General features: G+C 66.7%; 1 protein-coding gene across 4 annotated transcripts in view; it reads right to left on the bottom strand.

Moving 5' to 3' along the window:
- ZNF609 (zinc finger protein 609) overlaps positions 1-13,498 on the bottom strand; it is a 59,671-nt gene that overhangs the window by 907 nt on the left and 45,266 nt on the right. For 3 of the 4 annotated variants that reach the window (XM_068144188.1, XM_068144189.1, XM_068144190.1), the window contains exons 3-9: positions 11,356-11,581; positions 5,557-5,644; positions 2,524-4,876; positions 1,709-2,075; positions 1,437-1,612; positions 223-439; positions 46-115 (exon numbers count right to left, since the gene is read on the bottom strand). In XM_068144188.1, the coding sequence (XP_068000289.1) occupies positions 46-115; positions 223-439; positions 1,437-1,612; positions 1,709-2,075; positions 2,524-4,876; positions 5,557-5,644; positions 11,356-11,581 (3,497 nt within the window). Of the gene's footprint in view, positions 1-36; positions 116-222; positions 440-1,436; positions 1,613-1,708; positions 2,076-2,523; positions 4,877-5,556; positions 5,645-11,355; positions 11,582-13,498 lie in introns of all 4 variants that reach the window. The other variant, XM_068144191.1, reaches the window with a different exon arrangement.

Genomic DNA, 13,498 nt, shown 5'->3' with positions numbered 1-13,498 from the left:
AGGCTGGCTCGGGGTGCCCGCGGGGCTCAGCCTTACCATTCTCACCTCCGGGGGGGTGGGTAGAGGGAGGGAGCAGAGCCCTGCTGGCTGGCAACGATGGCTGTGGAGGAGAGACCTGCGGGGCAGAAGCGGCGTCAGAAGGCAGCGTGCCCGCGGGGCGCCCCCTGGCACGCCGGGGGCCGGGCAGGGCTGGGGCCGGGGCGGGGGCAGGGGGTCTCTCACCTGTTGCATAGGGCAGGTTGTACTGCGCGGGCAGCAGCGAGTAGCCGAGGTGGTGGTGGTGGTGGTGTGTGGAGAGCAGGCGCTGGGAGGGGGAGGTGCGGGGCCGCTCGGCGCTCCGCTCCCCCCCGCCCGCCGCCCCCACGCTGCTGCAGCCGCTGCCACCCCCCACCACCCCGCAGCCCCCGCGCTCCCGCTCCTGGGGAGGCTTCTCGCTGATCTGGGGAGGACAAAGAAAGGCATTGAGGGAGGCTGCCAGCACCCCCCGGGCCCCTGTGCCAGCCACATGAGGCTGCCCCATCAGGATCCCCTCATAGCCCTTCCACCCCTCACTCCAGGACTGAGGGGTTGGAGAAGGGCAACCAAGCTGTGGCTGCAGAACAGGGCTGGGGAGGAGCAGCTGAGGGAGGTGGAGATTGAGGGGAGACCTCATTGCTCCCTACAGCTCCCTGAGGAGAGGCAGGAGGCAGGTGGGGTTTGGGCACTTCTCCCAAGGAACAAGTGACAGGACAAGAGGCCATGCCATCAGGTTGCTCTGAGGGAGGTTTAGGTTCACCATGAGGAACAATTTCTTCCCCAAAAGCTTTGTCCAGGCCCGGCCCAGGCTGGCTGGGGCAGCAGTGGAGTCGCCAGCCCTGGAGGGGTTTCAGTGCCGTGGAGATGTGGTGCTGAGGGCCAGGGTTCAGCAGTGCCCTGGCAGTGCTAACAGCTGGACTCCAGGATCTGAGGTTGTTTCCAACCAAAAGGACTTTATGGCTCTGTTTCCTCTTTGCCTTTGCCTGCAGTCTCCCCACAACGCTGCTGGGCCATGACAGCTGGTGAGCAGCTTAGAAGCAGTGGGGAGGATGCAGGTCCTGTCTAGGGCAGCTCTCTGCTCACCAAGCTCCACCTCCCAGCTCAGTCCAGGAGGACTTTGTGCCCCTGCACTGTAGTGGGATGGAGACAACCCCTGCAACCCACCCACTGGCTCCAGGGCTGAGACATGAGTCCCCTGCCAGCTGCGGGGCCTGGAGGAGCCCCAGCAGTTCTCTGGGCCAGCCCTGCCCACAGCTTTGGCTTCTCCCTCCCCAAGGGGCTGCATGCTGGGACTGCCCCACAGCCCCAGGGCAGCAAAACCCCAGGGCAGGCAGAGCGGCCGTGGCTGGCTCCAGGCCCCGGGGAGCCTCCCGCAGCTGCTGCGCAGAGCTGGGCACAGCCAGCCCCCTCCTGAGGCTCACCGTGGGGGACTTGCTCTTGTAGTGGCTGGCATGCTGCTGCAGGATGTCCAGGGCCTTGGACTCGGAGCTGGGCTTGCAGCTGACGCTGGGGCTGGCGCGCGACTTGTCGCCGTCCTCGCTCCCCGAGGCTTTGCTCCCGTACGGGGAGAAGGAGTAGCTGGAGGGGAGGTATGACCCTGGTGGGGAGAAGAGGCAGTCAGGACAGCAGGAGGTTCACAGGGCCCCCCCGGCGCGGCAGGGTGGGAGCACAGGGCCCGCGACGCGCTGCCCACCTGGGTAGTTCTGCATCATGACGGTGGGCATGGGGCGGTAGCTGGGGTGGCTGGGGTCGTAGGACTGGCTGTAGGAGTAGCCATGCATGTAGGGGATGTAGGACTGGTGCTGCGTCAGGGGCGAGGACACCGGCACGTGGACGCTGGGCCTGGGGTCCTTGCCCACCATCCGAGCCTCCTCGGTGGGGGTCAGCTTGCACTCGGAGCTGCTGCTCTCCTTCCCATCCTCCTTGGACGCAGCCTCCTTGCTTCGAGTCCTCTCCTCCTTCAGCTTCCGGTCCCTCTCCTCCTTCCACCGCTCGTCCTCCGTCTTGATGTCCGAGTACTTGGCTGGGTACACGTAGGTCCACATCCGGGGCTCAGCTTCCTGCAAGCACCAACCCTTGGTTTGCCTGTCCCAAACCCAGGCTGAATTTGGACTCTGCCAAGGCCCCCTCCCCTTCCCCGGGCTCTCCTCGGCCCATCCTCAGCCCTCCCAGCCCCACCCCTTTGCTGGCCCCCAGGGGGACCTCGTGGAGTCCCATTAGGAGCAGAGCTCAGCTTCCTGCAAGGACCGACCATTGGTTTGCCTGATTCAGCCCCAGGCTGAATTTGGAGACTGCCAACACCCCCTCCCTTTCCCCAGACTCTCCTTGGCCCATCCGTGGCCTCCCAGCCCCATCCCTGTACCGGTCCCCAAGGGGACCTCCTGGAGTCCCATCACAAGCAGAGGACAGAGATGTTCTCTGAGGAGACAGCCCCAGCAAGGCCCTTGCCGTGAAGCCCTGGTGAGAGGCCTCCTGCAGGAGAAGGCTCTGGGGCAGGGCTGCCATTACCTGTCTGTACCAGAGCACAGGGTCCACCTCCGCCTGCCGGCCACACTCGGAGCCAGCCTTGGCCTCGGCGGCCTCCTTCCCCAGGTGCCCGGCCTCGCTCAGCTTCACCTTGAGTCCCTCGGCCACCTGGCTGCTGGACAGCTTTGAGGAGTCCTCCAGCTTGGGGATGATGACCGACTTGGCCATGTCCGGAGCTGCCTGCTCCTTGGCCTTGCTCAGCCCCGACTTGACGAGGTCCGTGAGGCTCGGGGCTTTGGTGAGCGTCGGGGGCATGGGCGGCTTCTGCTTCCACTCCTCTTTGAGCGCCGCCTCTCTCTCCTTCAAGCCCAGCTCTGCCTTCTTCTCCACCCCTCGCTGCTGCTGCTGCTGCTCCAGGCTCTGCCGCTGCTTCTGCTGCTCCTCGTACTGCTGGCGGTAGGCAGGGTTGGTGCTGAGCAGGTGCGCGTGGTAGCCCTGCTCGCTGTAGCCGTAGGGCGGCACATAGGCGTACTGGTTGTAGTAGAGGGACTGCATGTACATGTTGGGGCGCTGCTGGATGACCGAGGGCTGCTGGCTGGAGCCCCCCAGCTCGGCCTTCTTCTCCTCGCAGCCTTCGCTCTTCGCCTTCGCCTCGGGGCTCTCCTGCTCCTCGTCCTTCTTCAGCTTCAGGGCCTGGGTCTCGGCCACCGCCTGGCTGCCGGGGTTCAAGGGCCCGGGGCTGGCCTGGGGGTAGCCAGGGGAGTAGTAGGTTTCGAAGCCCTGGTAGTAGGGAGACTCCTTGCTCTGTGGCTGGGGGGGAAAAAGAGCCTTCTTGGCGCCTTCCTTGACCAGCTGCTCCGGGTCCTTGCCCTTCAGGGCCTCCAGCTTGCCCTCCCCGTCCTCCCCCGCGTCAGAGATGTCGGAGTAGGCAGGGCTGTTGGTCTTCACCGAGCTGGCCTCGGCCCCGTTCTGGGTGACGACGTGCAGCGGGGTGAGGGGCTGGGCCGGGGCTGAGCTCTCCAGCCTGCTGGCGCCGCCGATGGAGGGGCTGGGGGCGTTGTCCGTGAAGCTGTAGATTTTGTCCGCCTCGGCCTTGATGCTGGCCAGCCGGCTCTGGTGGGGGTCAGAGGAGCCGTTCAGCAGCCCCTCGCCTTTGCCCCCCAGCTCGCTGGACTCCCCCCGGAACGGGCTCTTGCCCTCCTCCGCCCGGCAGGTCTTGCCGGGGGTCAAAGGGTTTTCCAGCTCCTTGGGCTCCTTCTTCTTCTTGTCCTTCTTCTTCTTCTCCTTGGAAGGGGTGAGAGCAGGGTTGACCGCGAAAGGCTCCCCCATCACCGTCGGCTTGGGCTGGATGGGTTTGAGCTGAGGGCTGTTGGGCATGGTCTGGACCACGGTGGCGGCGAGGCCGGCGGCGGGGCCGGGGCTGGCCGCGGTGAGGGTGGCGGTCTGGAAGGTGTAGATGGGCTGCGGGGGCAGGGCCGGCGCGATGGGCCTGGCAGCCTTCAAGCTTTTGGAAGGGATCTTCTCGGCCTTGGCCCCCGAAGCCTTCTTCGCCTTGTCCTTCTCCACGCAGCGCTTCTCCAGCGGCTCAAAGCCGTCGTTGCTGGTCTCGTCTGCCACGCAGGGGCCGTCCTCGGAGCCATCGTTGGACAGGGCGCCCGGGTCCGTGTCCCCCTCCCCGCCCAGCTTCTTTTTGCAGGGGACCTTGGCGCCGAACTTGCCGGAGGGGGAGGGGCTGTGGGGCTCCATCAGGCGCACCTTGGGGGTGGCGGAGCGGGCGGGCGAGAGGGAGCCCTTCTGGGCGGCGGCACCGTTGCAGCCGCCGCCGTCGGCGTGCAGCGAGGGCTCCTCACCGTACTCGCTGTCCACGTCCGCCTCCAGCTTGCCGTCGTCGTCCGTGTGCGCGTGGGCCTGGTGGTACTTGAGGCCGTTGATGTGCTTGTACTTCTTGTTGCAGTTGGGGTGGGGGCAGTCGATGAGGACGGGCGAGGGGCAGCCGCGGTCGGGCGCGGGCGGCTCCGGCTTGGCGGCGGCGGGGGGCGGGGCGGCCGAGCCCAGCGAGTTGGTGCGGATGCGCTTGCTGCCCTTGGAGTCCTCGGAGCTGGAGTTGAGCTCCATGTCGGAGAGGGGCTTGCTCTTGCGCTTGCTGACGGACGAGGGGCTGGCCTTGACGTCCTCGGCGGCGCCGCCGGGCGGCGTGCGGTGCTCCGAGGAGTTCTGGCTGCCCCGGCGCCCCTTGCTGCTGGCCCCGGCCCGCGTCTTGCTGCTGGCGCCGCTGCCCTTGCCGTCGGCGGCGGCGCTGCCCTCGCTCACCGGAGTGTTGCTGTTGGGCCGCACGCGCTTGCCTCGGCCCCGCCCGTTCCGCATCTCCAGGTCGCTGGTGGGGGAGTCGCAGAACCTGGCGGCGGGAGGGTGGCACAGGGTCAGGGCCCTGCCTGGCCACAGCGTCCCTCCCTCCCCTCCCTGTCTACCCACAACCTGAAGCAAGAAAGCTGGGGAAGGACTTTTGGCAAGGTCTGGGAGGGACAGGCTGAGGGCCAATGGCTTTGAGCTGGGAGAGGGGAGACTGAGAGTGGAGAGGAGGAAGAAATTGTTGTCAGTGAGGGTGGGGAGACTCTGGCAGAGGTTGCCCAGGGAGGCTGTGGCTGCCTCCTGCCTGGAGGTGCTGAGGGCTAGGCTGGATGAGGCCCTGAGCAGCCTGTGCTGGTGGGAGGTGTCCCTGCCCATGGCAGGGGGCTGGAGCTGGCTGAGTTTTGGGGTCCCTTCCAGCCCAACCCATTCCAGGACTCTGAATCCTGCAGGCTTGTCCCACCCCAACGCTGCCCAGAGGAGCCAGAGAAGTCCCCTGGCAAACACTCAGCCATCTCCGGTCTCCAGCACAAGGGAGCCTGTGACCATATGGGCAAGGAGCCACGGGAGCAGCTTGGCTGGGCAAGGAGATGCCAGCCCCCACAGAGAGGCCCCTGGGCACAGGGCAGGGCACACTGGGTGCCACAGGGGCTGTAAAGGGCTGGGTTTGCCCCCTGCAGCTGGAGCAATGGGGCTGAGGTGGCGGTGCCTGAGCCTGGCAGCCCTTACCGGGGAGGTGCCCAGTCGTGCTGCGTGCAGTCCAGCAGCGTCCCCACGTAAGTCTTGTTCCTCCAGGTGACATTGACCACCAGCATACCTGCAGGGGGAGGGGAGAGGGTCAGAGGGTTCCAGGCCTGGTCCCATGGTGCATTGCCCTTCCCTGGGCACAGGCAGGAGGAAGAGCTCAGCTGCAGGGCAGGAGGAAAGTGGACAAAGGCTCTTTGCCCACCCCTGGGGCTGTTGCCAAGAGGCAGAGCTGTGGTGCTGAGGGCCACAGCTTAGCACCAGCCTGGGTGGAGTTAGAGAAGGGTTGGACTGAAGGAGCTGGAAGGCCTTGTCCAACCCAAACCACTCTGTGACTGTGAAAGTCTGTGCTGTGGGCTGCGGGGGCCTGGGGCTGGACATCCCCCTGTCACCTGCTCTCTGGGACAAGCTCTGGCCATTGCCCATCCATCCTCTCCTCCTTCCCTGCCTTCCTGGGGCTGCTAACCCAGCTGTCCTCCGGGGGCTGCAGGATTTGGGGGTGCTGCTGAGGCTCCATCTTGGCCCTGTGGCTCAGCGAGGGTACAGAAGGCAACCCCTGGGAGGCTCGGGGGAGATGCAGGCAGCCCCCAGCAAGGCTGCAGAGCCTGAGGTGGAGCTGCAGACCCCCAGCAGGACTGTGACCCTCCAGGGCCCTCAGCTATCGCCACTAGATGGCAAGCTGAGCCCAGCATCCCCGCACCAAAACACCCAGCCTAAGGGAGCAGCAGCCTCGGCTCCCAGCACCCCTTTGCTCCCACACCCCTGGGGACACCCCCAGCCCTGGGCCTCAGCCTGGAGAGCCACCCACGGGAGCATCTCCTCCCACGGGGGAGCAAAGGCACTGGGCATTCAGGAAAGCCTGCTGGCTTCTCACACCAGGTGCAGAGAAGCAGCACAGATGTGGCTCCCTGGCATCCCCACTCGAGGGGCAGGGGTCCCCCACAGCATGGCTGAGCTCTGTGGGTACTGCTGGAGGGAGGTGCTGGGGAGCTGCCCCTGGAGGGAGGTGCTGGGGAGCAGGCCCTGGAGGGAGGCACTGGGGAACTGCCCCTGGAGGGAGGTGCAACCCATGGCAGGACTCTGTGAGGTCCCACTCAGGCCCCTGGCTGCTGAGCTGCTCAGGGCAGAGGCACAGAGGCCACAGCAGCAATGCCACCAGACCTGGGCAGGCTGAGCTAACATCTTGGTGCTGCTGGCCCAGGGCAGTCACCACTCAGCCCCAGCTCAAGCTGAGAGCTCTGCAGGTCCCCAGCAGCAGTGCCTGGATGCTTTGGAGCTCCCTGCACTCAGCACTGCCTGTGCCAGGCCACACCTGGAGTGCTGGCTGCAGGTCTGGCTCCTCACTGCCAGCAGGACACTGAGAGGCTGGAGCAGGGCCAGAGAAGGGCAGCAGAGCTGGGGAAGGGGCTGGAGAAGAGGGCTGGGGAAGAGCAGCTGAGGGAGCTGGGGGGGTTGGTGTGGAGCAGAGGAGGCTGAGGGAGACCTCATTGCTCTCTGCAGCTCCCTGAGAGGAGGCTGCAGGCAGCTGGGCTTGGGCTCTGCTCCCTAGGCTCAGGGGAGAGCAGGAGAGGACCTGGCCTGGAATTGTGCCAGGGGAGGCTTAGGTTGGAGAGGAGGAAGAATTCCTTTGGTGGCAGAGTGGTCAGGGGCTGGCAGAGGCTGCCCAGGGAGGTGGTGGAGTCCCCATGGCTGGAGGTGCTGCAGAGCCCTGTGGCCATGGCAGCTGGGGCCATGGTGTGGTGGCCATGGTGGGGCTGGGCTGAGGCTTGGCCTGGCTGAGCCTGGAGGCCTTCCCCAGCCTGAGCAGGTCTCTGGTTCTGTGGAGCAGCTGCTGAGGGACCAGACCCCATCCCTCCCAGCCACAGTGCTGGGCACCCAATGCCCTCCCCAGCAGGCACCTGGCTGGGCTCAGCCCCTGATGATGGTGAAGGCCACAGGCACCACTGGCACCAGCTGCACAAGGAGCCACCAGAGCTGCCTGGGGTGAGTGCGTGACATCAGGAGGGACAAGGAGCCAGCAGAGCTGCCTGGTGCTGGTGTGTGACATCAGGAGGGCCATGCTGGGGTGGTTCTGCTCCCTGGCAGCGCAGGCAGAGGGGCAGATGACAGAGGGAGGGCAGGAGGGAGCTGGCACATGGCTGCTCCTGCCCTCCCTGCTGGAGCACCCAGCGCTCCCCAGCCTATATTTAACCTGCGGCACCCAATCACACCAAATCCCCTCCTAATCCTCCCACAATAACCCAGGGCAATTTAAACCCCGGGAGAGATCCTAAGCAGCTTTCTTCCCCCACCGGGTGCCCCTCCCGGCTGAGGTGCAGGGAAGGCCTGGGCAGGCAGGGCCGGGGCGGGCAGGGCTGTGGGTGCAGCAGGCAGGGCCGGGGTGGGCAGCAGGCAGGGCCAGGGTGGGCAGCAGGCAGGGCTGGGGTGTGGGGCGGGCAGCGGGCAGGCCATGCCCTCTCACCCCCCGGGCTGCAGCCTGCTCCTGCAGGGGAAGAATCCTGCTCGGGGCACTCCATCCCGCCTGGTTTCAGGGGAGGCTGCCACCCTGGAAGCTCTTAATGGAGGGCTACCCCCCAGGCGCGGGTGCCAGCTGGGCAGCAGGGCAGGGGCGGGCTGCCGGAGCTGTCTGGGGAGGGGATGCAGGAGATAATCCTGCACCAAGGGATCAAGGGATGAAGGGGGCAAGGGGGATGCAAACCCCCACTGCCGGGGCCTGCCCCGCCCCCACAGGGGGGCCGTGCAGGCTGCTGGAGGCAGGGGATGGGCACGAAGCCTCCCAGCCCTGGATGAGCCTGGGCTAAGCCTTTGGCACGGAAGGGCCCTGCTGGGGACAGCTCAGGCATGCAGGTGCCAGTGTCTGCCGGCAGCCCAGGGCTGTGGCCACCAGGAGCCGTCACAGCCACAGGTACATTTCCCTCCTTTGCACAGCTGAAGCCTGGAAGAGCTTCAGATCCCGCTGAGAAAGCAGGGTGCCAGCCTGGAGCCAGGGCTGCTGCCAGCCCACAGCCATCTGCCCTGGGCAGGAGCAGGGAGCCAGCCTGCCCTGACGCTGCTGCAGGGCACCGCAGCTCCGGCAAGCGCTCAGGGTTCTCCTCCTTGGGCACGGCCTGGGTTCAGGGTGCCCCTTCTTCAGTTCCTCCCCCTCCAGCTGCAGGCTGGATGAGGCCTCCAGCAAGCTGGCCCCGTGGAGGTGTCCTCTGAGCAGCACAGAGGATGAGGACAGGGAGTGGGGGCTGTGATCCCTGCCACACATTGCCTCTGCTCCTCACTCCCCCAGACTCAGCCTGCACTGGGTTGGAAGGGACCCTCAGAGGTCATCCTGTCCAACCCCCTTGTACTCAGCACCTCCAACTGGAGCAGGCTGCCCAGGGACACATCCAGGGGCAGGTGAGGGAGCTGGGGGTGTTCAGCCTGGAGAGGAGGCTGAGGGAGACCTCATTGCTCTCTGCAGCTCCCTGCAGGGAGGTTGGAGTGAGGAGGGGACAGCCTCTGCTCCTTGGTGGCAAGGGACAGGAGCAGAGGAGAAGGTTCCAGGCTGGCCCAGGAGAGGCTCAGGCTGGATGCTAGGAAATATTTGTGCACAGAGAGGGCTCTCAGCCATTGGAAGAGGCTGCCCAGGGCAGCGCTGCAGCCACCATCCACCATGGGATCCCTTCCACAGGAGAGAGCTCCCCATGAACCTCTCCCATGTGAGGCCCTTCCCACAGGCTGCAGCTCTTCACACACTGCTCCAGCACAGCTCCTTTCACAGGGTGGAGTGGGGTGGGATAGGATGAGGCTTCCCTCTAGAGCCAGCTGCTGGGCTGGTGGCCTGGGAATGAGTGGTGGCAGACAGCTGGTGTGGGGAGGCTGAGGAGGGCTGCATGGGGAGGCCGAGGGACCTCACCCTCCAATCCTTCCCCATCCTTTCCCAACCACAGAATCAGAGCATGAGTTGTCCTGGAGAAGGCCTCCAGGCTCAGCCAGGCCAAGCCTCAGCCCAGCCCCACCATGGCCACCACACCATGGCCCCAGCTGCCATGGCCACAGGGTTCTGCAGCACCTCCAGCCATGGGGACTCCACCACCTCCCTGGGCAGCCTCTGCCAACCCCTGACCACTCTGCCACCAAAGGAATTCTTCCTCCTCTCCAACCTAAGCCTCCCCTGGCACAATTCCAGGCCAGGTCCTCTTCTGCTCTCCCCTGAGCCTAGGGAGCAGAGCCCAAGCCCAGCAGCCTCCTCTCAGGGAGCTGCAGAGAGCAATGAGGTCTCCCTCAGCCTCCTCTGCTTCACACCAACCCCCCCAGCTCCCTCAACTGCTCCTCCCCAGCCCTCTTCTCCAGACCCTTCCCCAGCTCTGCTGCCCTTCTCTGCCCTGCTCCAGCCTCTCAGTGTCCTGCTGGCAGTGAGGAGCCAGACCTGCAGCCAGCACTCCAGGTGCAGCCTCAGCAGTGCCCAGCACAGGGCACAATCCCTGCCCTGCTCCTGCTGCCCACACCAGTGCTGCTCCAGGCCAGGCTGCTGGTGGCCTCCTTGCCCACCTGGGCACTGCTGGCTCTTCAGCCAGCCATGAATTCAGGCCAGGCTGGATGAGGCCCTGGGCAAGCACTGTAGTTGAGAGGTGTCCCTGGGCATGGCAGGAGGTTGGAGCAGATGAGCTCTGAGGTCCCTTCCAACCTGAGCCTTTCTGGATTTCCACCCAAAACCCACACAGGGAGGTCACAGCTCTCATCAGCTCCTGATGGAGGGCTCCAGCAGCCCTGGGATTTGCAGCCAGCTCTGCAGGCTTTGGGCTGAGGGAAGTCACAGCAGCAGGGCATGGCCGTGGGGTCGAGGGGGGTGTGGGGGAGCTGAATGTCCACCCTGACAATGGGAGGTGGTAGTTCAGAGACTCAGACTGCACTGGGTTGGAAGGGACCCCAGAGGTCATCTTGTCCAACCCCTGCACTCATCAGGGACAGCTCCAGCTGGAGCAGGCTGTCCAGGGACACAGCCAGGAGCAGCTGAGGGAGCAGGGGGACACAGTCTCAAGCTGTGCCAGGGGAGGTTTAGGCTGGAGGGGAGGAGAAAGTTCTTCCCAGAGAGAGTTGTTGGCCATTGGGATGTGCTGCCCAGGGAGGTGGTGGAGTCCCCATCCCTGGAGGTGTTCCAGAGGGGATTGGATGTGGCACTTGGTGCCATGGTCTAGGCATGAGGTCTGTGGTGACAGGTTGGACTTGGTGATCCTCGAGGTCTCTTCCACCCTTGGTGATTCTGTGAGACTGTGAAGCTAGGCTGGGCCCCCCTGGCCGTAAGCCACCTGCAGCGATACTGTGAGAGTGATACTGTGACACTGTGGCCTGGCAGGAGGGATGAGAGCTGGGCTCCTGCTGGGCTGCCTGGCAGAGCTCTGCTGGGGCAGAGCCTTCTGCCACCCCCAGGGCCTGAGCCTGTTTGCAGCAGGTCGCCAAGCAGGGGTGAAATCAACTCACCTGTGCTGCCATGCAGGCTGGCACGGCTCTGCCCTGGCACCGCCACAGCAAGCCTGCTCTTGCAGAGAGGCAGAGGAAGGGCAGCACAGGCCCCAGCCGCTGCCTGGGTGAGCGGCTCAGGCAGTGTGTGGCACAGGGCCTGGCCCCTGGCTGGCTCTGCTGGGCACCCTGAGGGCTGCTGCCGCCCGGCCAGCAGGGCACGGGAGGGAAGGGGCAGCCAGGACCGCACCCCCCCAGCCCGGCAGGGGGTCGGAAGGGACCCGAGGAGGCAATGAGGCGCACGCCCCCCGGGCCCGGCAGGGCAGGGCAGGGAGCTGGGCGGGGGGCACTCACCGTCCTCCGTCTCCTGCCAGACGATGCCCTCCAGGTTGACGCTGGTGCCCGGCTCGCAGGGGCCCAGGCACTCGGGCTCGGTGGCCAGGGCCACGTCGCAGGTGTTGACGCCCACGGAGCGCGTGCGGACCATGATCTGCTCGCAGGGCGAGGAGATGTCGCTGCCCACCACCGGCACCAGCAGGTGCAGCGGCAGCACCGCGGGCGCCGCCGCCGCCGCCTCCGCCTGCGGGCAAGCACACACAGCCCGCTCAGACCGGGCACCGCGGAACCCACCGCCAGCCCCGGGCACCGCGGAACCCACCGCCAGCCCCGGGCACCACAGAACCCACCGCCAGCCCCGGGCACCGCGGAACCCACTGCGAGCCCAGGGCACCACAGAACCCACCACCAGCCCTGGGCACTGCAGAACCCACCGCCAGCCCCGGGCACCACGAAACCCACCGCCAGCCCCGGGCACCACAGAACCCACCGCCAGCCCCGGGCACTGCAGAACCCACCAGCAGCCCCGGGCACCACGAAACCCACCGCCAGCCCCGGGCACCACGAAACCCACCGCCAGCCCCGGGCACCACAGAACCCACCGCCAGCCCCGGGCACCACGAAACCCACCGCCAGCCCCGGGCACCACAGAACCCACCGCCAGCCCCGGGCACCACAGAACCCACCGCCAGCCCCGGGCACCGTGAGAACCCACCGCCAGCCCCGGGCACCGCGGAACCCACCGCCAGCCCCGGGCACCGTGAGAACCCACCGCCAGCCCCGGGCACCGCGGAACCCACCGCCAGCCCCGGGCACCATGAGAACCCACCGCCAGCCCCGGGCACCGCGGAACCCACCGCCAGCCCCGGGCACCACGGAACCCACCGCCAGCCCCGGGCACCGCGGAACCCACCGCCAGCCCCGGGCACCACGGAACCCACCGCCAGCCCCGGGCACCGTGAGAACCCACCGCCAGCCCCAGGCACCGCGGAACCCACCGCCAGCCCCGGGCACCGTGAGAACCCACCGCCAGCCCCGGGCACCGCGGAACCCACCGCCAGCCCCGGGCACCGCGGAACCCACCGCCAGCCCCGGGCACCACGGAACCCACCGCCAGCCCCAGGCACCGCGGAACCCACCGCCAGCCCTGGGCACCGTGAGAACCCACCGCCAGCCCCGGGCACCACAGAACCCACCGGCAGCCCGCAGATGGCTTGGGACTCGCACCCTGGCCTGGCACAACCCCGGCCTGGCACCCTGAGGAGCTGGCACACCCGCAGCCTGGCACACCCCTAGCCTGACACACCCCCGGCCTAGGTACATCCCCAGCATGGCACACCCCCGGTATGGCACTCCCTGGCATGGCACACCCCAGCATGGCACTCCCTGGCATGGCACACCCCGGCATGGCACACCCTGGCATGTCCCACCCCTGTCCGAGGCACACCCATGGCACACCCCTGGCCTGGCACACCCCCAGCATGGCACACCCCCGGCATGCCCCCGTCATGGCACCCTGATGAGCTGGCACTTTCCAGCTCCGGGCCACAGCCACAGGTGCCCCCACAGGAAGCATCTCCTGGAGCAGCTGGGCAGGGACTGCTCAGGAGGGGCTGTGGGGACAGGACCAGGGGCAGTGGTTTGGAACTGGAGCAGGGCAGAGTTAGGTCGGACACCAGGAGGGAGCTGTGCACAGTGAGGGAGGGGAGACACTGGCACAGGCTGCCCAGGGAGGTGCTTGAGGCTCTGTCCCTGCAGCCATTCAAGCTCAGCCTGGCTGTGTCCCTGGGCAGCCTGCTGCAGCTGGAGCTGTCCTGCTGCCTGCGGGGGGGGGGGGGGGGGGGGGGGGGTTGGAAAACCTACCCTTTGAAGACCCCTTCCAACCCCTCTAGAGCACTCTGTGGAGCTCTGAGTGCCACAGCCAAGCAAATCCCTCTGTGCCTGCAGGCCCCAAATGCCCCTTGCAGAAGGAAAAAGTTTCTCCTTCCTTGCTGGGGACACAGCAGTGAGCAGAGCCACAGCCACCCTGGCTGCTGGAGGGAGCCTGCAGCAGCAGCTCCTCTGCCACACTGCTCTGAAGCTTCCCTGCAGCAGCAGCAGCAGCAGCAGCAGCTCCTCTGCCACACTGCCCTCAAGCTTCCCTGCAGCAGCAGCAGCTCTT

This window comes from Melanerpes formicivorus, unplaced genomic scaffold (genome assembly GCF_026170545.1).
Source record: "Melanerpes formicivorus ecotype bairdi unplaced genomic scaffold, bMelFor1.0.p_v2 SCAF_10, whole genome shotgun sequence".
Classification (NCBI taxonomy): domain Eukaryota; kingdom Metazoa; phylum Chordata; class Aves; order Piciformes; family Picidae; genus Melanerpes; species Melanerpes formicivorus.
This window is presented reverse-complemented; position numbering and strand designations above follow the sequence as displayed.